We start from the raw sequence: 22,580 nt of genomic DNA, 5'->3' as shown, positions 1-22,580 counted from the left end.
AAAACCAAAACCTCTTAATGGCATATATCACATTAAGACAAAGGCAATTTACTTCCCAGGAACATCAGTCTTCCACCCACCCCCACACATTATCACACCCCATCCCCTTTCCCCTCTTATCTGTAATTTAAGGATGCAGGAGGAGGAGGAGGATACATTACCCCGGTGACGTCCATAACCTTAATAGCAGCAAGCTGGCCTGTTTTAACATGACGACCCTGCAAAAGAAAAGGGAGAAATTTGTTTGGTTTTGCTCAGTGACAATGTTTTCCTCACAGTGAACAATATCCTTAAACAATCTCCTCGCCCTGGCAGCATCCACACGTTATTTGTTGCTTTTTCAAGAGCATCTTCACAGCAGCCATGATGAGAAAGCAATTCCCTCCCCTTCCTCCTGCCATTACAATTAATTAGTACAGGGCCTTCAGTGCTGTATTTTCCTGGCAAACAAGTGCTGGAAATACCCTTTAATGCTCAGCCATGCACAAAAAACCAGCTTGGGGCCTCTCCTGAGCACAGAGCATGACTCGGCTGGAAATGGGCTGCTGGAGCTGAGATGATGGCAATGTGCTGGGATACTCAGGACCCATCCCAGCTCTCACGGACCTGGGGACACACCAGGGACCCCTGGCCTGCAGGGCACCATATTCATTCTGAGCAGTAATTTACTTATTTTCAGAAAGACCTGGTTAGCAGGCTAGAGAGGTTTTTAAAATTTTCAGCAACTGAAAAAAAATCAGCAAATCACTGCAATGAACTGTCTGTTTCACAGTGCTCGACTACATTAATCCTAATGGGAAAATGCCTGGGAGAGACAGTGAAAATATAAAAGAGCTCCAACTATTTATGAGGTCTTAAAACCAACACAACTGCTATCAAGCAAGGCAATTCCCAGTCCTTCCTCCTTTCCTGAAATGGATCACCCAACATCATATCCAAATTGCTCATATCAAACCATTCCCACCCCAACTGGAGGACGTGTGCTCCGCTTCCAAACCAGGCAGCCTGAGGAAAAGATGTTTTTCCTTCAGGAAAGCCAGCAAATGCTGACCCTAAGAGGAGAGCTGGGAGGCAAAGGGAAGCATCCCTATCTCCCAGTTTCCATCCCTGTTTACTATGGGAGCTGCCCAAGGCCTCATCATGTGAGATATGGTGCAGAAGACACAGAGAGAATGACAGCTCCTGCCCTGCAGCATTGGTAATTAACACACCAAGGACAGAACCAGGAGCAGAGGCAAAGAGGGGTCAAGCTGAAGCATGGCAGAAACAGAGAGAAAAACAGAAGCTCTTCCTAAATTGCTGGCTCCTCCTGTCCCCACAGCAGTGTGTGTGTTGATGAGCTGGGGATTGTGTCAGGTCTCCCACCCTTCCTGCAGACTGGAGATGGTCTCTCACACCACCTCAGCTCAAGAACCCTGAATTACCAGACACAGGAACCTCTCCCTGGCCCCTCAGGTTTCCCAGCAAACCCACACGCCGGCTGTGGAGCAAGGCAGCATCATCCTCTCCAAATTTATGACTTCACCAGGAAGCCAATTCACCCACCAGGGCTCCTCGCTCATTTATTAACACAATTTATATGTCCTGAGCAACCCTGTGTTCTAACAGCAGAAAAAGAGCTTTATTTTAAAGTATGTGCAACATAAAAAGTAATAAAACCATGCACAGCCCAGCAGCCCCAGGCTGTGGCTGAAGCATCCCCTGGATGCGGCTGTTGGGAAGGAGGGGCACGTCGCTAGACACCATCTATTTAGACAGCATGATCTGCAGAAACAAATCCTCCTCTTCCTAAATTCATCCTTGTTGGCTTGCCCAGGAAGTCCCCATGTGTACTGACACTTTAATTAAAGCCCACAGAGCACCAGCAGGGTAAACACTTGGACCATGACACTTCGCATCTCCTGTGAGCTGCAGGAGGAGGAGGAGGGGAAGCAAGCTGGGGCATTTCAAACCATGGATTTAGGAGTTATACCTGCCTTCATGTGATGCATCACCATCTCATTTTGTGTTTTAATGAAATGCCCCAGCTTTGCCATGGTGAAGTGCTCCTGCTTCCCTCAGTACCAGCCAAGGGGAAAGGGATCCCTCTGTGCACACAGCATCCTCCTCCCAGGAATCTGCTGCCTCCTTGCACACCTCCCAGATATTTACAGACAATGATAAGAAATTAATATTGTGTAAGCATTTACCAAAACAAAATAAACCACTTGGAAACATATGTTAATGTAAGCCATGAGGGGCCCTTAGTCACGCAAAAATCAGGCGGAGTAGAACAGTAAGTGTTCACCCTGGGACATTGTAGCAAAGGTTTGCTTTTCTTATAGTTTGTTCATGACTATGGATTGTAGAGCTTCACCCCGGCAGATGAAGCCATCTGGGGAAAACAGGCTTCTCCTCACCAGCCAACCATCCCTTTTAATTCAACCTACTGCTCAGCACTGAGACTTGCTGTGAAACCCTCATAAATAGTTTAGAAAACCCATTTGATTTTTACCCTACCACAGATGTTCTTGAATTTGCAACAAAGATACAGACAGGCTGGAGGAAGACGCTGAGAACTGGAAGTGAGAGATGCAACAGAGGAATTAAATCAACATCCAACTTGTAGCCATTAAAAGATGCCACAACAGCGATAAACCCCTCTCACAGCATCAGCCACTAGCCACCTCTAGCACCTTGGCCACTCAGGTTCCAGCACCTGTGCCCAAAGCCTGGAAGCAAGACCAGGAGCACCCATGTCCCTGCAGTCTCTCCAAAGTATCCAGTTGGGTCAGCAAGTGGAACCACCTCTGCCAAAGCCAAGGCAAGCTGAAATTGGGAATTGGGAATTAATTAATGTCAAGTGTTAAGTTGTCCAGTGTTAATATGTGCTGCTGTAAGAAAGGTACAAAAGAGGACTGGAGTATCAAAATAAGAAAAGCACCAAAAAGCTCTGTTGTGATGCTTTTACCTCCTGTGTGTCCTCCACTCATCAAAACTTGTTGGTTTTTTCCTTTAAACCATCAGCACAGCAGTGCCCTCCACTCAAAAACCACATAAAGTGTGAGCCCTACTCCTGCTGCCCTGCTCAACTCTGCTTCCTGGACCCCAAAGATGTGGCTCAAAACAGGCGAAACTGCTGTGGTTCATCAGAAAATCTCCATTTTTTCAAAAGCCTCCAATTCTGGTGCCCCATGGGCACGTTGGAGAGGATGCAGCTGCCTGAAGGCAAAGCCTTCAATAGGATGGGATCTTTCCTGGGTAGAACAGTCACTTCTGAGCCTTCAGACCACAGCACCAGCAATACTTTTGGTGACAGGAGCAAAGGTAGCTGGGGAACAGCCATCACTGAGCCACCCTTGCTCCCTGTAACCATGGGTTTTCCCAACATTCTCTCCCCACTCACATGGGAAGGTGACTGAATCTCCAGAAATCCGAGGAGAAGAAGGGAAGAGCTCTCCAGGAGGACTTTGATTACCCCATGTTGGCTGTTCACAGTCAGCACTGCAAGGTTTGAAGGAACACTGCCAGCACCACCTGGGGTACAGCTCCCAGAGGCCTCAAACACACAAACATCCTCCAAAATCTCCCTGCTCTTCTCCAAGGCTTCTGCCTCTTCATCTCCATGAATTCAGCACTGTTACAGACACTGATGGCTATAGTGGCATAAAACATACAGGAGGAAAACTCAGCTACTAAAGCATTTCCCCCTCTCCAGATTCCCTGTCAAGGCTCACTTGGGTACAAACCCACATTTCAGCCTGAGGATTATTCAAGCATGACCTTCAAAGCTGCCACAATTTTTAATTAAACATCCATCTGAGCATAAATTCATGCTCCTAATTACTCTCAGAATGTTATATCAACTATCACTAACTTGATAATGTCAGTTATTAAGACTAATTTCTACAAATGAAGCAAGCACCCCGAGTTTTTTTCTTCAAAGGTTGTGGTCCTCACACTCCATAAAGTGTAATGGACCAGCACACAATGAGAACATTGGTAAATGCTTTTAAACATCAATTGATGCATTCAGGCATTATGTTTACTAAATAAATAAACCCTGGCCTCCATATCAGCCTTTGTAAACAACTGCATATCTTGGCCCAAAATTCAAGTCCACATTTTAAGGAAAGAGGATGATTGATTGCTGCTTTTTAAAATTTTCTGTGCACAAGCATGGATTTCACCTCTAAGCAAAAACTGCAATTTCTGTACCCCGAAATGTATTCCATCATATTTACTTAACTTGTGCTGTCGGCTTTTATTTGTCCAACAAAATAAATGACCCACCACCTGCTGCAGCCAGTGGGACACAACCAGAATTGTCACTTTGTTGGGAAATGCTCCCATTTTTTTTCTGCCAGGCAGAGCAACATCTCTTCTACTTCCCAGCCTGGACATGCAGCCTCCAATGTCCCATGCATACAAAATCCCCAGTGCAGGCACTTAATGGAGTAACCATGTTGTATGTCTGATAGTTTACAGCAAAACACTTATAACTCAACCATTTTGCACTGCCCTTACTCAAGCTGCATGTAAATGTTAAAATGAGTAAGATTAGGGTGCTCTTGCAAAGCACTGCTGAAATTTCAACATGCACAGCCCTGCTGGGACCAGACCACAACCCACCCTCACCACTGAGGAACACTGTGTCTCACACAGAAATCTCAGTGAACTGAGACAAACAACAAAAAGTCTCATAAAAGTCCAAATATTACCACTTTGGCAGCAGATAAGTCTTCCAAATACATTTCTTCCATTACATTTCTGTTGCAGTTAAAATACTGAGCCTAGTGCCAGCAGCCCAACAACCACCCTTTCTACTGGCCAGCCCCTGCCTCCAAACCCAGCCATGCTCAGCACCACCACATCCTGCATCTTCTTCCTACAACAGGCACAGGACACCAGAGATTCTACCAGCTTAGAAGTCATCAGTTCACTTTTCTGTGTTCACATATGATTTTTGGTATGTGCTACAAAAAACTCCTTGCCCAACCCTACTTCTGCACATGCACCACTCAAGGTGTCTCCACTGGTGAGTCTCATCTCCTCCAGAATCTGTTTCATCATCCATGACCTTCTGCAGTGAAGCTCTCCTGGGATGGGCCAGAACATCTCACAGCTCCATGGTCTAGGTCCTGCCAGCTCCTTGTTTTCCCGTAGTTCAAGGCAATCCAGGGACTCAGTCCACGATTTTTAGCATGAAGGCACTTCAGCACTAATGCACTGAAAACTGCATCCTGTTTTTCCTGGGAGAAGGAGCCCTGCCTTCCAACAGGAGCTGTGAATCTGAACTGCCATCCTGCTGTACATTAGACCATTTTATAGCACCTGGCTGATTTGCTCTCAGCTTTTACAGAGTACAGGCACATTTATGTACTTGGTTTCCCACTGAAAGCAATCTTGAAGGTGCCAAAATCCCCTCTCCAACTAGTCTGAGGGGCTAAAATACTTACTGATGTAAAAAATAGGCTTATTTCTAGTGTGAAAATTCAGCTATCTCCAAAACAAGCTGGCTAAAAATGACATACACAAGCTTTGCACTTGGTTTACAGATCTCTTCAAATACATCTGAAATAAATCCATGTATCTGAGAAGGTAGTTAAAACATTGGAGGCCAGCATAAGAAAAACTGAGTCATCTAACAGGATGGGAAAAATGTTTATTTTAACAAAGAGTAACATATCTCTTTGATTAAAACAGAGCCATCATGGGCCAAACCTTATTGTTGCTGCCTGCACTTAACTCCAGTACTGGGAGGGGGAATTCAAGCCCGTGGGGACTCAGAACATCCCTGCAGACTGGGGACCAGTCCTCACCCCCTGCCCAGGGATTCAGCCCCACCTCTCTGTTTTACTACAGCTGACCACAACGGCAGTGTCCTTCCTTCCCTCCACACCCTTCCATCACTCCATCATTTGCTGGGTTCACAAACAGATTTGCAGAGCTTCAGAGTGATCCCACTGCCTGAGGCACCAAAGGAACATGACTGATTTGTTGCAGTTCCTTTCCACTTGGGGCAAACTCCACTTAAACCAGCCCCTGCTTCCCCAGACTTCAACACTCTGCAAATGGCATCCTCCAATGAACATGGCACACCTGAAACCTTCACGCTAGAAATTGAAAACACATGAAAAACAAAAATAGCTGCATCCAGTGTTTGTCATCTCACTTGGTGGCCGGGTGAGGCTCCAGAGCCACTCCTCTGCTTGCCTGAGCTCTCCTGCAGAACACTGGTTGCTCATTTGAGCACAGATCTTCACCTCTGCCCAACCTGCTACCTTCCTTTGGGCTGTTTCAGGAGAGCAGACTGGGAGGGACTGGGAGGGACAAACACAAATTTCACTCATAGCCAGTCTTCCCCTTACACCTGTCATCTTTTCCAAGGTTTGAAAGAGTAAAATCTCAAAAAACATTCAAAAAACTGGAAGAGAAAATAAATAAAGTGGATTTTTTTTTAAATTTTGGGGGTTTGGGGGGTTTTTTGTTTGTTTTTGTGTGTTGGTTTTTTTTTTTGGTTGGTTTTTTTGGGGAGGGTTTTTTTGGTGCTTAGCTTGGCATTTTTATTAATACTTCAGTTTGGACTGAACAACCAGAGCTGCCCCTTGGAAAAGCCTAAATGTGCTCCCAGCACAGACACCTCTAATTGCACAGAGCCAAGCTAATGCTCTGTGCTGACCCAATAGAGCTGACCTTCAAACTGAAGTGTTTTCCAGTCCTCTGTATCAATCCAAGTTCTGATCAGGACCCTGCAGCTCTCAGAGCTGCAATTCCATTACTGCAGCTCCACAATAGCTCTGACGTTAAGGAAGGCAGGATTATTAGATTAACAAACTAAATTGTTAAATTAGCATATTATTCATCTCCAGAAATAACATGCACTACAGCCTATAGGTGAGCAAGACTACAGTTTTATATTCCCTGTATAAAGGAAACACATCTCTTACGCCAGTGCTTGTACTTATTCCATCCTCTATCCCTCCTGCAGTTCAAATGAGGCTGGAGATGCCCACCTCCAGCTCAGGAAGAACCAGGTTTCCCTCCTCCATGGATAAAACCATTGCCTTAAGTAGTCTAAAATCAGCACAAGAGAGCTGAACCCTTCCAGAAGCTTCTGCAGATGGTTCTTCTAGATATGGCCTGCCCCACTTCTCATTTCCAGCCAGGGAAGAATGCTGGTTAGAAAGCCTGTCCCCCCTTTCTGTGGCACCATCCAGCAGCAGCACACTGGGCATGCCAGGCTGTGCAGCTCCTCCACAGTCACACCAAGGACTGTGACAGATTTTGCCCACAAGTGTTTCAAGATGCAGCTTTTGAAAGTCTGCTCTTCATGGTCACAGCAAACCTTGCAGAAGAGCAGGTTTCAAGGGCATTTGTCAGGGCTTTCCCAGAGCCCAGGAACAAACACTGCTCTGGGCAAGGGAGGTCAAAGCCTCAACAAGAGCTGGTCTAGGCTGGGCTGAGCACCACAGCAGCGAGCAGAGAGAGATGGAGATCATCAACAGACAGAATATACACCAAAAGCGGGTTTTAGGAGCAACCTATGGATACCTGAGGCACCAAAGGACTAAGGAGAGATGTTTCTGACAAAGAGTAATGTATATATATTAAAAAAACCCAGAAGGACAAGTGGTGTTTCAGGAAAACATTCACTGAGTTGGTCCCACACTGAAGGCAGCAGGATTCAAGACAGTATCAGTGGGATGAAGGAAAGGGATGCCACCATGTCCCACTGAACCCCATGCAGCCTCCCCAGGCCCTCTGTGAGCTCTGCTCCCTTTCCCAGCATTCCCAATCCAACATGGGACAATCCCCACGGGTCTCTGCCAAGGGGAGCAGCCCATCACCTGCAGCCCCCCAGGCAAGGAGAGCAGCAGCCAGGCCTTGGGGTGCTCCTTCCCCTCCCACACAGCCTGTCCTCCCTTTGCCCCAGCTCCTCTGCAAGAGCACATTTTCACAGCTGAAAGGAGGCAGCACAGCCTGTTCCCAACAACATTAGTTCATGACAGCCATGTTATTACCACCCCTTAACACCCCCACTGTGCTTCTGTTTCACGTCGCTGCCTATTCAACACTGCAGTATTCACAACTAAAATTAAATCTGCCTTTAGGAGACCCACAAGGCACCCTTTTCACACAGGCCACGTCCTGACAGCAGCACCAGGCTGTTCCTCCCAGTGGGAAGCGCTGAGCTGTGCAGGGAGCAGCGCTGCCTGCACCACCCAGTGCTCTCAGGGCTACCTGGCTCTCAAGGGTGGCCCAAGAAAGAGCCAACCTCCTCCAATGGGCCAGGCTATCCCACAGCTGGCACCTTCCTCCCAGACACTGCTGCCTGACACGTGGCAGGGTGCCACCACAGACCTGGCCAGGTGTGGACTGCAGCAGGGAGCTGGCCCATGTGCAGCAGGGAGCTGGCCCATCTGCAGCAGGGAGCTGGCCCACCTGCAGCAGGGAGCTGGCCCATCTGCAGCAGGGAGCTGGCCCATCTGCAGCAGGGAGCTGGCCCATCTGCAGCAGGGAGCTGGCCCACCTGCAGCAGGGAGCTGGCCCACCTGCAGCAGGGAGCTGGCCCATCTGCAGCAGGGAGCTGGCCCACCTGCAGCAGGGAGCTGGCCCACCTGCAGCAGGGAGCTGGCCCATCTGCAGCAGGGAGCTGGCCCATCTGCAGCAGGGAGCTGGCCCATCTGCAGCAGGGAGCTGGCCCATCTGCAGCAGGGAGCTGGCCCACCTGCAGCAGGGAGCTGGCCCACCTGCAGCAGGGAGCTGGCCCATCTGCAGCATGCCCCACAGATCCTGATTGCCACCCACACACTTTTGCTGTCTGCAACCCACAGCAAACCATTTCTGTGTGGTCCCAGAGCACCTTGGCTTTACTGTGGCCAGAACCACTTCAGCTTCAACATGCAAACCCAAACTGCAGGATGAGCCCAGAAGCTTCAGGCACCAGTTCCCATCACAGCTGAAGCAGGCTCTCTGCAAGACACAGGAAAAGGCATCCCAGGGCACCAGGGATGTAATGTAATGACCGGGGATGCTCGTGACTTCAAAAGCTCAGGATGAGAACGAGCTGCTGTGTTGAGAGCTCAGGGGCACCAGTACAGTCTCCACAACACTTGTATGCTTTGCCAGCTGCTGCTATTTCTTCTGTACATTTAAGAAAAACAAATTCCTTCAAAAGAGACTGTTCCTAACCTTCTCCCTGCTGCAAGGCCTGCAAACGTGTGCCATTGCCTCCCATGACAATCCATCCCAGAACACCGAGGGACAAAGGTACCCCATAGCTTTTGGTACCACATTTATTTATGCCACACATTAAACAGCTGCTTTTCAACATCTTAAGGGTCACCTGCTCTTGAAGCCATTCCCCAAATCAGTGACTGTCTTGCAAACTGAGTTTTAAAAATGGCCCCTCTGGAAAAAAAAAACAACTACACACAGCGATGGAAATGGAGTTTCTGGAAACACCTCTGCAGTGCCATCTGCTTGACTTCGGCTCTAGTTTCATAGTAGCAAGATCCAATTTTGGAGGTGGCATGTGAAGCACAAGGTGATTTTTCAACTAACAACAGCAAGGGAGAACCACCTTCTGTGAACCTGAGTGCTTGGCATCCTCTCTGGCAGCAGGGATGGACAGCACTGGTGGCAGGAGACAGCAACAGGGGAACCAGGTAACACAGAGGCATCTGTTATCTAAAGCTGCTTGATGGTTTTGTGCTTTTTTTTTGTCACTATGTAAAGAAAGCTGAGTAAGAAGGAAAGCCCAGTATTTGTGGTGTTTCCCTGGCCGTTTAATTCAGGAAATTTAAGTCTATGGCTGTCAATGGCTTTTCATGAAGGGATTCCATTGCATTTCATTGACTTGCCCATGGCACAAACCGAGTGTGTCCATGTTTCCATGAATCACCCCAGCTGACTGAGCAGCCCAGCTACTCTCCCAGCCATGTTTTTCTCATTCCCTGTGTTTCTCCATGTGACTGCAGGGCAGTACTCTTTTATCAGAGCTCACAGCACAGAACAGCTGCCCATGCTGCCCCACATGCCCCCACAGCCCTGTTTCTCTGCAGACACGATGGCCCAGGATGAGATCCCTCCAAGGATACCTCTGGACACCTCAGCAGATGCTATCAAACAGGGCTCTCACCTCTCTCACCCCCACCTGCTCCATGCCTCTCTGCTTGTAGAAAGGGGCCTGAACACAAACCCACCAGGTTCATTTGTGCACCAACCCTAACACCCAAATCCAGTAGAAATTTGGGGACTTCTGAGGTCCAGTCCCAATGCTGGTAACAGCTGAATATGCCCATCAAGAGCCAGGATTTATGTCCAATCACCCTGAGCCACTTTCTAAGCAAGCCATCCTTACAACCCTTCCAGTGCCTCCCTCTTTGAGCCTTTCCAGCCCTGCAAACACTTGGATCAGCACAGATTTGACCCCCTTGATTCCTGCCCACGTGCCAAGGCTGACTGGCACCTGAGCCAATTCATACATTCAGGCCTCACTCACTCATCAATTGCAAGCTGACTCCAAGTCCCTGTCTCAGGGTGGCAGAAGTAACAAGAACAAGCTGATAAAGATACTTATATTTTATGGGGCTTAGGAGAAAATGCCACAGCTGCCAGGAAGTCTCACGTATATCTCTTGGGTGACTGAGGTCATAGCATGAGGAAAATTAGTGTAAGAATGACATAAATAACTCCAGATCTTGTGCTGTGGAGGACTGAGATGCTCCCCTAATCCAAATGACTTTCTAACTCACGATACTGCAGAGCCTGTGTTGCACATTTCTCTATCTATGTCAGCTCAAATATCAATTTTAGACCTCACATACTCGAAGGCAGATGGACATCACACTCCCTTTCATCCAGAGTCACCTCCAGGGTTTTTGTCTGCCCTGAGCAGCCTTGACAACTTATTGTCCATCCCACCCTACCCCAAGTCACTTACTGTCAGGAGTCAATAAACGTTTTGCAGTGCCTGTGTTCTACTGATTTAGAAGACCCAGCCATGCCTAGAGCAATCCTCTGTGATAAACATACTAATTTGGCTGCACAGGGAGGCATCAAAGCCTTCACATTGTCCAATGTTTCAAACAAGTCAGGTATTGAGTAGCAAAATTTTAGAACTGCTTATTGGAAAAGGGAGGCTGATGAATGACACGTAGACCCTTTTATCCTTGTATTTGCTTTGCGTCTGTCACGTGTGCACTCGCTGCTTTGTGTGGGATAAAGATGGGATTTTTGATTGTGCTGCAGAACAGCCCCTCTGTGGCTCACCCTCTAAGCCAGCCTTGCAGGCTGGGATCAGCAGATTAAACTGCACTGCTTCTACAGCTCCTCCACTCCCAAGTCTCCTCTCTCAAGCAGGAATTTCCTACCCTTGCACTGGCAAGGAAAAGCTTTTCTATGAAGCAGTAAGGCAGCCAGGTCACTGCCTTTCCCTGCCTTCCTGCAAAACAGACCTGATGCCACCTCTGGGCTGCCCTTGAGTGGCAAAGGACCCTCCTCCCAGGACACCCAGGGCTCCTCACTGCTCCTCATTTCTCTGCTAAATACAGAAACTGGGGTGGAAGGGCTTCTCTAGGAAAGGACTGAGCCCTAGAAGACCCCACAAACCAGAAGACCCTCCTCAGCCCTGCACACAACCCCCATCCATGCTTGCCACAAGGCAGCACACAGAGAGGGGGGCTTTAGCCAGGGATTTGAAAGCAGGGAGAAGAGGAGGAGGACTTGTGATTAGCAGGGAAGGTTAAACCAGTACCAGGGATTGCATGGGAACAGTACAGCTCAGGAGTGAGTGGGAGGAAGCCAGAAAGGACCGAGTGTCCCTGCTACCTTCAGCACTTGGGGACACGAGGGACGAGCCCAGCACTGGCACAGCATGTCACTGTTTGGCAATTCCAGGACTGCAGCCACTGCCTGATGTGGTTATCAATGCAGGAGGGCTCTCCAGCCATTAAGGGCTTTACTTAGAGAGCAATAACATGTACAGACACAAATCGATGCTGTACAGTTTGAAGGAACCAACTGAAGGCTACAGATTTTACTCACTGTTATTTGCAAAGTCAAACAAAGCAGACAAAAAAGCTCTCAAAGCAGCCCAAAAAGCTGCCTGCAGGAACGTGGGCAGCTCACGAAGGCTGCCTGCAGCTTTGCAGGGAGAACACATATGGGCAGGGGGTGATGGCCTTTTATTCCACTGGATAAAGATCTTAGTGGAAATCTGAAAAGCTTGGCGTGAGACCTCATCCACAGCTAATCCACACAGACTATGCCATGCTGTAGGCACGCCAGGAAGGAACCAAGGCCAGGCACTGCACTGAGTCACGCCACAAACCTGCAATTTCAGCTGTACTAGGAGAAATAAATTGATAAGATACAGCTCTAGAAGCATCACCCCGGACCAGCTGCATCCTGCTCCTACCTAAAGGCAGCTCAGGCTACCCAGAAATACCATTCCCTACAGCTAGGACAACATGCCACTCCTGCCAGGCCATTACAGGCTTTTAACCCTTTCCCAGTAGGATCAATGCTGGCTAAGCACTAAAAGTCATCAATAGTCACAGGCAGATTCATATTAAAAAGCTCTTTCATATCCAAGGTCTTTCCCCTCAGCAAGAGCTGGCTGTCAGACAAACACCAGTTTGGTTGTGTTGCTGTATTCAGGGACTGCTCACCTGTAACAGTGTGGGCAAAGGTGATTTGTAGAAGCCACCAACATACAAGAGCAGGGAAGGACCTCCCTGCATTTTTTCCAGGGGAAAAAAACCCAACCTGTCAGTTTTCCCAATCCTTCAAACACTCACAGTCAGGAATAAGTTTTGGTATACACTTAACAGGGTGTATAAATTTCCTTTACACTGGAGCCTTGACTGAGTTAATGCTGATTTTGAAGTGCACTGTAGAGTCTTAAACTCCAAGAAAGGATAGAAAGCACAGCCAGTGATGCGTGGTGTGAGACAGTTTCCTGGGATGTGAGGCCAAGGCCAAGCCAAGCAGCTGGGTGCTATTCCTGGATCCCCACAGAGTGCGCTCGACCTTGGGTGAATGTCTGGGCTTTTTGCTGCTCTGTGTTATCCCGCAGTAAAATGAGCAAAATAATACTACAGTTACCCCATAAAGGTGATGCCATATTGCAAAAAGCCTCCAAAGCCTTGCCTAAGTGTAGAGACATGTAAGAGAATATCAAGAGTTGTTCCTCATACAGCCATACCCTGCATTCACACCTTCAAACAACAGCGGTCTATAAATTCTTAATTATTTATTTTTCTAGAGCAAAGGGCTTTTTTTTTGGTCCCAGAAGACCTAACAAAAAGAAAACAAAAGCCAACAAAATTTCTTTACATTTTTAATTCAAATGCTTCTACACAGCATTTCCACAAGACTGCTTAAAAAGTGCACTAGAAATTGTAATTAAAAGCTGATCTGCCTCATGAGATGACTCAGGCTTCTGCAGCTTCAACCCTGGCCTCAGCCAGCTCTGCCAGTGCAGCACTGACTGTTTCCAATCAGCACACAGTGAGCTGCCAGCATTTATGAGAGAACAGAGGAAGGTTTCCTTAAATGTGAAGGGTAAAAGATAAAATTCAGTTACTATCACCCAATTTCTGATCAGCATCAGAGGGGAAAGAAGCAGCCTGTGAGATCAAAAAGTCAACCCCCTCTCTAATGCCCATAAAAACAACACAAAGCCCATGGACAGATGTGTTTTTCTGTACAAATACCATCATAAATGTAACCTGCCCCTTTGCCTTTGCAGCAGAAAACTGACTTGTCAGATCGCCTGGTATTGCTCATCCTTCCCACAGCTGCAGCTCAGCAGGACACACTGGCTGCAGAAATATCACCCTGGGATTTAATTCCTAATATTTCCACGGACATCACATTTCCCAGAGGGAGCTACAAGATGTGCCTGGCTCTCCTTTTGTTGTTATTGTTGTTTCAGTAATCACAGAATTGTTTAGGTTGGAAAAGACCTTTAAGATCAGCAACTCCAACTGTAAACCTTACACTGCCAAGTCCAGCACTAAACCACATCCCTGAGCACCACATCCAGTTATCTTTTAAATCTCTCCAGGGCTGGTGACTCAACTGCTTCCTTAGGCAGCTTGTTCCAGCGCCTGGCAACTCCTCCCGTGAAGAAATTTTTCCTAATAGCCAATCTGAACTTCCCCTGGTGCAACCTGAAGCTGTTTTCTCTTGTCCCAACGAGGCAGGTGACGGGCTGAGATGAGGCAGAGATGTCCTAGTGCTCCTCACATCCTGCAAGAGGTGAACCTGGCAGATTCCTGGGTGGGAGAAGGCTCACAGAGGATAATGAATTGCCAGGGCTGTATTTGCTCACACAGGAGCAGCACTGTGAGAATCAGAGGATGTTTACAGCAAAGGCACCAGGAGACCATGAATTTAAACCTCTGGATGTGTCTCTGCTTTGGGTCATTCTTCTCCTGGGTGCATGTTTACCACCTGGGTCCTCTCCTGAGATGAAAGATATTCTTTCCTTCACCTCACAAAAGCACACACAGATGCCTTTGAACAAAAAAGCTTTTCAGGAGAAGAGGAGCTTTTATTTTGTATCACAAAAGGAAGTCCTGGCTGAACAGAAAGACACATTACTAACATGGAAAGGGCAGCACAGGGAAATGGGTGGAAGATTTCTGTCACAAGTACTGCAGAGCTGTACCCAGAATCAAACCCAAGGGCCACTCGAGCATCAGTCTTGAGAGAGAAAGCCTGTGTTCAGGTTTGATATGATACAATAGAGAAGACTGCTGCTCCACTGAAGTCCACCTGCCATCCAGTCAGTTGTACAAAAATGGAAGATTAGACAAATGTGACACCAGAAGCAAGACTTCCCAACCAAGTGTTCCCTAATGGAAACCAGGGTAACAGGAAACAGAAAGCACACAGGATGCAGGGACCAGACACCCAGCTGAGCACTGGGTATTTACACCTCTCCCTCAGACCCAAAGCTCTCAGATCAGTGAAGATTAGATAAACACCACTGCAACACTTTGGGCCACTTTGTGTCACTGATGTAGCAGTTTCCACCCCTACAGATGTTTATAGTGCCAGCACCACTGTCCTTAAACAAAACACATTCAAAGCCCTTCCAGGAGAGATGTAATTGCCCTCAGCACTTGGCCTGGGACCCATCTATCAGTCTGGCTTTTAAACCTCCTTCCTCCCCTTCCCACTATTTGGGGATTTAAAAGTAGCACGAGCCAGTTTTCACAAATGAAACAAGAAGTGTGGAGACAAGGCACACCTGAACAGACATTCCCCCTAACTCAGACCCTCCTTTACAGCACCCTGCCCCTGCCTTTCACTTGAGCAGGTTTTCTAACCCCAGCATAACTTCTCTAGATGGTGCCTCCAACCAAGCTCACTCTAGAGAGCCTGCAAGGCCACTAAAATCCATCCTAGTTATTTAACTGCAAATGAATAACTGTGATTAATGCTCACAGTGGTGATGTGATTGAGAAGTCATGGGCAGCAGCATCAGGACTACACAGGAGGTGACTGCAGGAGCCACAACTCATCCTTGCTGCCTACAAGCCTCCAGTGCTTCAAACAAAGGAGGAAGATGAGTAATTTCAGACAAAAGAATGAGCCATCATCCAAACTTCTGACATATCAAATATCTCAACTGGATTAGGTACCTGTGCTACAAGTCTCTCTCTTTTTTCTATTCTTTTTTAAGCTTTTAACATTTTGTTTCCTTCCTCCAGATTTCCAAATTCCTACCCGTCTCTGAAAGAGCTGAGCCAAAATATTCCCTGAAGGCTGCTGTTCCCAGTACTTTCCAGATCAAGAAGAACCAGAGAATTCAATACATCTTGTTCCTTTTCACTCACAATCACTCCTATAAATTTCTGCTGCAGTACCTTTCCTTGTCTTCTCAGGCTCTCAAAGCATTTATGTGCTGGACCAGGAAGAAATGGAACTCAGCAAATAAAACCTACCCTGAAGATAAATGTAAATATAGAGGGGATAAACTGCCTTGGTGTAGATGTAAAGCCATGCAAGAAGATCAGTCACCACTAGCTGATCTGAATGATGGCCAAGCCATGCTGTCCCCTGGCAGCAAGTTGGGTTTTGTGGAAGATAGTTGTTAAGAATGAGAGATTTCAGCAGCACTTGCAGCCAGGGAAAAGCTCCTTTACACCTGCTCAGGACATGCCATCTGTATTCAGCCTATTAATGTGCTCTGAAACCATGGTCCCTTCCCTCCTGAAAGGGCTTATGCTGATGATAAATAAAAAGTCATTCTCTGTCTTAAATTATGATGAAGAGTCTTTTAATAAGTGCTCAGAAAACCTGCCTGAACTATCAGTAATGCACAATGTGGTGATTTAACACAAATGTGTCTCATTTCTGTGAAAATACAAGGCGGAAAGAAGAAGTGAGAAACACCCTATGTGACAACAGAAAAGCAGATCTTGGTCTCTCCTGAAATTCCTGGACAGCTTGAAATTGCTTTGAGGAAATCTCAAATAATTTCCTCTTTGTAAATCAGTAAACAAGTCAAAATATACCTGTCTTCCCAACACAAGCATCCCATTTTCCTGAATGATTTTACACAAATTAGATTACCTAGCCCTTGCTCTTCTGCTCTCAGCCCAGAGTCACTTGAAATACAAACACTTAGGGAAAATCTTCCAACATACAGCAGACCTGGTGCTGGATTGCCGACGTGGTAAATTACTATTGAACAACTGAGTGGATAAAGCAGATTTCCAGGAGATGGGTGGTGTGTGGCAGGTCCTTGGCTCATGTGTCACCTGGAAATGCTCCACTTGTGCTGGGGCAAGTCCCCAGAGGGATATGGTGGGAGGATGCCAACACCTCTCGCTCTGCAAATGCTGTGGCTCCAAGGAAGGAAAACAGAAGTGAAACAAAGCCTAGTGGAGCACGTGGCAGGAAGAGCAGTCATTTCTCTTCTTCTCCCCCAAACCCATTATTTACAGTAAAGTATAAACCCGAGTGTCCCTAAAAATACACGTTCAGGCTTTCTGTGGCATCGTCTCACAGCAGCTTATCTTCAGCTTTCCAAGTCCTGCGAGCCCTTACTGCCTCCTCACTGCCTTCCTGCTCTTACCCCTTTATTTTCAGTCTTTCTGTTTTCCTCTGTTATTCACATCCTGCTTTTCCCAGTTTCATTTCCACTACAGTCCTGGTAAGGATGGCAAGGCATCCAACTGACACCAGGTACCCCCCTGGTAGCTGGCATCCATCTGAAAAGGAAGTTGGAGGACTTGGTAAAAAGCCACTGAGCCCACAGTTTCATTCTGAGAAGGATGAGAGGGTTTCCCCTTCCCCCACCCACTCTCCTCTGACTGTGGCACCTGGACACAACATAAATTACAGCTAAAAGCACCTAAAAGCATGGAAAATGCAACAGGCTAATTCAGAAAAGCAAAAGTACATCTAATTTAGTTACTGGGAAATGAATAAATGGCAATTCCAAGGCTGCAAAATTGTTCCATTCTGTAAACAAATATACATACTTTTAAAAAGGGGCAAAAAAGAGGTGGGAAGGTGGGCTGAGAACATTCTTCATTTATGTAATTACTCTTCTAAGACCTGGCTGTGCTGCCTCACCAGTATTTAGCATTTTTCCCTCTCATCATATAGGCAAAAGGCAAGATTCACATTTCTCAGCTAACTCACTTTTTTACTGCAGTCATAAGGTTGTGTTTCTGCAAATTTCTGTTTTGTTTCTCTCTTAAAAAAAAAGATTAATTGAGCACTGCTGCCATGTAATCATTCACAAATGGGTATCTACCATGCAAGGCCTCGATTTTCACAAATTTTTTACACTACTAAACCTGACACAAACATTTCAGACTAAAGCCTGATTTCCAACGAGGGTTCCCATCATTCCATGATTTCCATAACATATGGAGGAAGATATCACACTGCCCTTCAACCTACTAACTTGTCTTCTCAACCTTGTCACAGGACAGAGGTCCCACTGTCACGGGCACGCTTGAATGGGAAGCTCTCCAGGATCCTGCAGGGTTCCTGTGTGGAAAAACCCAGCCTGGAGGATCTCCTGCTCAGAGGGGGTCATGTCACCCCTTCTCAGGCAGGAATGAGGGCAATGAACCTTCCAGGGGCTATTCCACTCTATTTATTCCTACTGATGTGCATGCTGCAGCGCTCCTGGAGAAACACCTTTGCTTTCACACAGGCTCAACCCATCTCCCACCCGTCCCAAAACCAGAACGACTCACCCCAGCACTCAGGCACAGCATTTTCTAGGCACAGCCTGGTTTTCTGGGTACAGACCACATTTGGGAATAGCTGTTGCTTACACAGAAGCCCCTCAGTGTTCACTCACAAGCCCGTTTTCCCCTCACACACGGTGCTACCACGGCACAAGTGGTCATGCATCGTGTTCCACGCCTGCCAAACCACACTTCAACATGCTGACCACACACATTCCTCACCTTCCAGAGCAAAACCCTCCAAGCTCAGCTTGGACTGAAAACATACCATCCCTCCTCCATTTTATGGAGCTTCCTCAGGAACAAGCTGGGATTTGACTCACGTGGGTGCATGCATGCGTGCACTTGGGAGCTTTAACACTATTAGCTAACTTCAAAGACAGCAAAGATAATTATTTTCTACCAACTTCATGGCAACAGGCAGCTGGGTGGCAAAGGATGCTGGACACAGCCTTTCATGAGGTTTATCTGCAACAGCTTTTAATCCTGCTGGCCCCTTTCTCCAGTCAATTATAGCAGCCTCAGTGCGGCCAAAAAAGTAATAGCAGTGAGAGACTATAGGTATAAGCAGACATAATAGAATCCTAATTTAATTAGGGAAGTACTCAATCAACCAAGGGACATAAATACAAAAGAAACCAGGTTTATTAGTTCTGGTGCTTGCAGAAATGCCTATTTCATTCCTGATTACTGAGGGAGGGATAAAACAGATCAGTAATCTTGACAGCACAGTCCCGGTTTGCTCTTTCAGAAAAAGTTAATTACAAAACTAACCAAAACTCAAGAGCTTCTAGAACCATGGCACTCATGATGGGCAAGTGACTGTGCTCATTATGGAGGGAGCCAGGTTCTGGCTTACCTTTGGTTACAGAACACAAACTACAGCTGGACCAGCCTTATGGGAAGAAGTTTTTAACCCCAGTTCTCAGGTCGGATTTAGATCAGTGCTTCCCAGCAAATCCGACATCTCACTTTCCCCGGTGTAAGAGGAAAGTCAGGATCAATGGGTGTCACGATGCACTCCAAGAGGCTTGGAGAAGGAGAAGGGGAAGGCATCAACTCCCCAGGGCAGCACTCGAGCTAGAAAGCTGCATCCTTTGCTAGCTCATCTGGGGCCGGCAGGTTCAGAGCCAGCAGGTGTATGTAACATTTGTGGTTTAACACCTCAGAGTTTAATAGTGAAAAGTGATTAACTTTACACTAGGGGCTGGGGGACTATTTGGAGATTAGCTAACTGATTTCACGTTATGAAAGAGCAGGTTGTAATTTTAGGATAAGAAATCTGTATTTTTGATGCCAATACCTTGTGTGAGAAAGGGGCCAGAAACACTGGCACGATGATGCTCTAATCCATTTGCAAGGAACCAAGCAGGCAAGCAAGGAAAGAGCCATCCATGCCAAGAAACACCAAAAAAATATAATAAATCCACTGCCAACACCACGTTCTGTGCTCTCCTGTAACAACAGGTGGGCTAACATGCACCTCTGTGCAGACATCCACTGCCTCCACTGGGACTATCCAGCTACAGCTGCAAGATTTCAGTGCCTACCCAGCAATGTGGCAGAGTTCACCATGAGATGGATCCAAGAGGAGTTTTCCACCACACAACCATCCCTACATCTCCCTACAGCCTCCAGTTACTGCTGGCAGCACTGACAGGTACCAAAACAAAATAATAATTAAATGCCAGACAGAGAAAAATGTATGAGAATATATATGGGAAGCCATGTGGTGAGACTGTCTGAACATCCCATTCTGGCACTAATTTAGTAAAACCGAGACCACACAACCACACTGCTCATCTTCCATCTCTGCCTCAGTTTAAATCAGGTATTTAACCAGCACCAGAGGACTCTGACCTTTCTGACACCCCAGGAAGTCCCTTCACTGTGTCCTTTGGGTTTATCCCTCCAGGATACTGAGAGACCCTTTACTACAACATGGCAAAGTCCTCAGTGCCCTGCATGGCTGCATCTCCAGCAGCTCAACCTTTTGCAAGCCTCCAATAAAAGCTCCATGGAAAAATGGACCTTCATTGCTGTAGGGGAGCAGTGGCTCAATTTTAACACTTATCATACATATATATATATATATATATATATATACATTTTTTTTCCATCCATGTACATAGATACCCACTCACATATATGTACCTGTATACAATATATGCCAAGTGCTGAATCAGCACATCATGGTGCCCTGTTGTTGCTGCTGGCTTACCAGGATAACCCCCAGAGGAGTCAGGGATGAAGCTGGATAAAGCCATGACTACTGAAGAATATACTGAAGCCAATACTGAAGAAGAAAAACAGTCCCCATGTTTCCTGCTGTATCCAAGGCACTATCTGAAGGTACATTAAACACAATATTTATCTTACCAGGCACTTGTGGTTTTATGTTTTCAGATTTTTCAACTTCCAGTTAGAAGGAATTTTGTAGGCTCATAAAAAGAAAAAAACTCACTGTAAGGTGAACATAATTCACCATGGCATTTTTCATTTGATTTGGGTTTTTTTTTTCCTCTTTCCTTTTTTCATCCAGTTTTTCCTCTTTCTCCTCACCTCTTCCAGTTTACACCACTTAAAATTTACAAAGTTTGAAACAAATAAAGCCACACTGAAAATACACAGTCAATCTTCAACATTGCAGAGGTTAAAAATAGGCTTTAAACCAGCTAATGTCAGCATCAGCATGAAAGAAAGGACACCCTGACAGCTCTAATTATTACATTCTCTTGTTTTGCACTTCTGAAGAGCAGCAATTAAATCTCTGCTTGGGCTTATAAGGAAAACGTAAAGTGCTCTGCACCTGCAAAACGGATTCTGTTCCACGGGAGGATTTCAGCTCCCCAAAGCACATTATCCAGGGCAGCCTGCAGAACAAAACCCATCCTCCCCTTTCCAGCCACTGAGGATTTTGCTGCTGGTTCACAGGGAAGAACACTAATAATGGCAACCCCTCCTCTGCTGCCTTTGCTGGATAGATTTATTTAAGAAAAAGCTCACCATTTCTGGACAAAACCGCTGCAGACTCTGTGTGTGCAATGCCTGAAACTGCCATATGGTGATAAGAGTAGTTTTATTCATAATCATTTTTATTGCAGTAGCCTCCGGGGACTTGAACTAGGTCACTTTCCCATCAAGGCTCACTACAAGCCGTTAAATAAGTGGTGCACACAAGGCCCTTTAAGCATCTTGTATAAACGAGTCATTCTGTTCATTAAAAAAGGAAAAGAGAAACAAGCATTGCAGTTTATGAAAACTATTTTTTGCCACTCATAAATATAAATTCTTCGATGCTCAGTAACGTCAGTGTTTGCAGCTGTTCCCTCAGCAGCATGGAGGGTCTCTTGCTTATTCCAGCTACCTGTTTTAGGGATACTTGCTGGTCCCAGGGACCTCCACTCTTGCTAAATGTGGCTGGGATGAGCTGGGAGGTTGGAAATCTCCTTGACTCGGAGACAGAGAAGACTCACTGAAAACCATGCCAGTGACAGCAGCTTCATTTCTTTGGGAAACTCAGCTAAAAAGCGTATCATCGCTTTCATGCTCAATTCCAGGCTGGCACCAAGTGAAGACAATTTAAAAACCCCCAAAACTCCATAACAAAAGAGAAGAAACCCCAAAAAACTATGTGAAAACAAAGTCAGGCCTCTCCATGGAAAACAAACTTTTAATTTGCAGAGAAGTGTATTTAATTTTTTTTTTTTTTAATGCAAACCAGTTTTGAGCAAGAGCGTCTGGGCATCCCCTCTCCGTGACGAAGGGAGGACTTGGTATGCACCAAAGGCAGGGCAGGCACCAGCTGGGATGCCAGGAGAAGAAAGGCACAGTGTTTCCATAAAGCCAGTGGAAAAAAAAAAAAATATAGCTGGGAACATTTTTCTGGCAGAAAACATTCACTTATGGAAGCAAAGCACTGATAACCAAGGAGAAAGCTGAGCTTGCTGAGCCGGCTCTCCTGCTCCCAGGAACACCTGCAGGTTGTATTCTGTGGGAGCAGCCAGATGGGGACATAAATAAGGCTGCCTGGGCTCTGTCCCCAAACCCAAGTGATTCCTAATGCCTTCCAGTCGATCTCAGTGGGTTTCAACATCAGCCATAGACCCAAGGATCTCGGATCTCCTTATGGAAGCAGATAAATCCCATCCATTCTGGATGGAGATGGACCAGCCTTTCCTACCCTACCTGAATCACCGCCCCAGGAAGCTGATTTAGATCCTGCCTAACATGGTTAACAGTCTGCTGAAAATATTTTCATCATCTTTTCCCAGGCTGAGGAAAGGACTGAGCATGCCCCAAGGCTCAGGCAGCTCCTCCAGGCTGGCTAAAAACTGCTGTTCTAATAAAAGACATTACCTCTCACTA

At 46.5% G+C, this 22,580-nt stretch overlaps 1 protein-coding gene across 12 annotated transcripts in view; it reads right to left on the bottom strand.

The window, feature by feature from the left end:
- The window catches only part of TNIK (TRAF2 and NCK interacting kinase), a 151,804-nt gene that overhangs the window by 72,820 nt on the left and 56,404 nt on the right, over window positions 1-22,580 (bottom strand). For all 12 annotated transcript variants that reach the window (XM_086843739.1, XM_086843742.1, XM_086843743.1 and 9 more), the window contains one exon: window positions 162-218. In XM_086843739.1, the coding sequence (XP_086699865.1) occupies window positions 162-218 (57 nt within the window). The remainder of the gene's footprint in view (window positions 1-161; window positions 219-22,580) is intronic.

The sequence above is a fragment of the Cyanistes caeruleus genome, chromosome 10 (genome assembly GCF_971803275.1).
Source record: "Cyanistes caeruleus chromosome 10, bCyaCae1.hap1.1, whole genome shotgun sequence".
NCBI classification, from domain to species: Eukaryota; Metazoa; Chordata; class Aves; order Passeriformes; family Paridae; genus Cyanistes; species Cyanistes caeruleus.
Note: the sequence above shows the minus strand (reverse complement) of the source record. Positions and strands in the feature narration are given on the sequence as shown.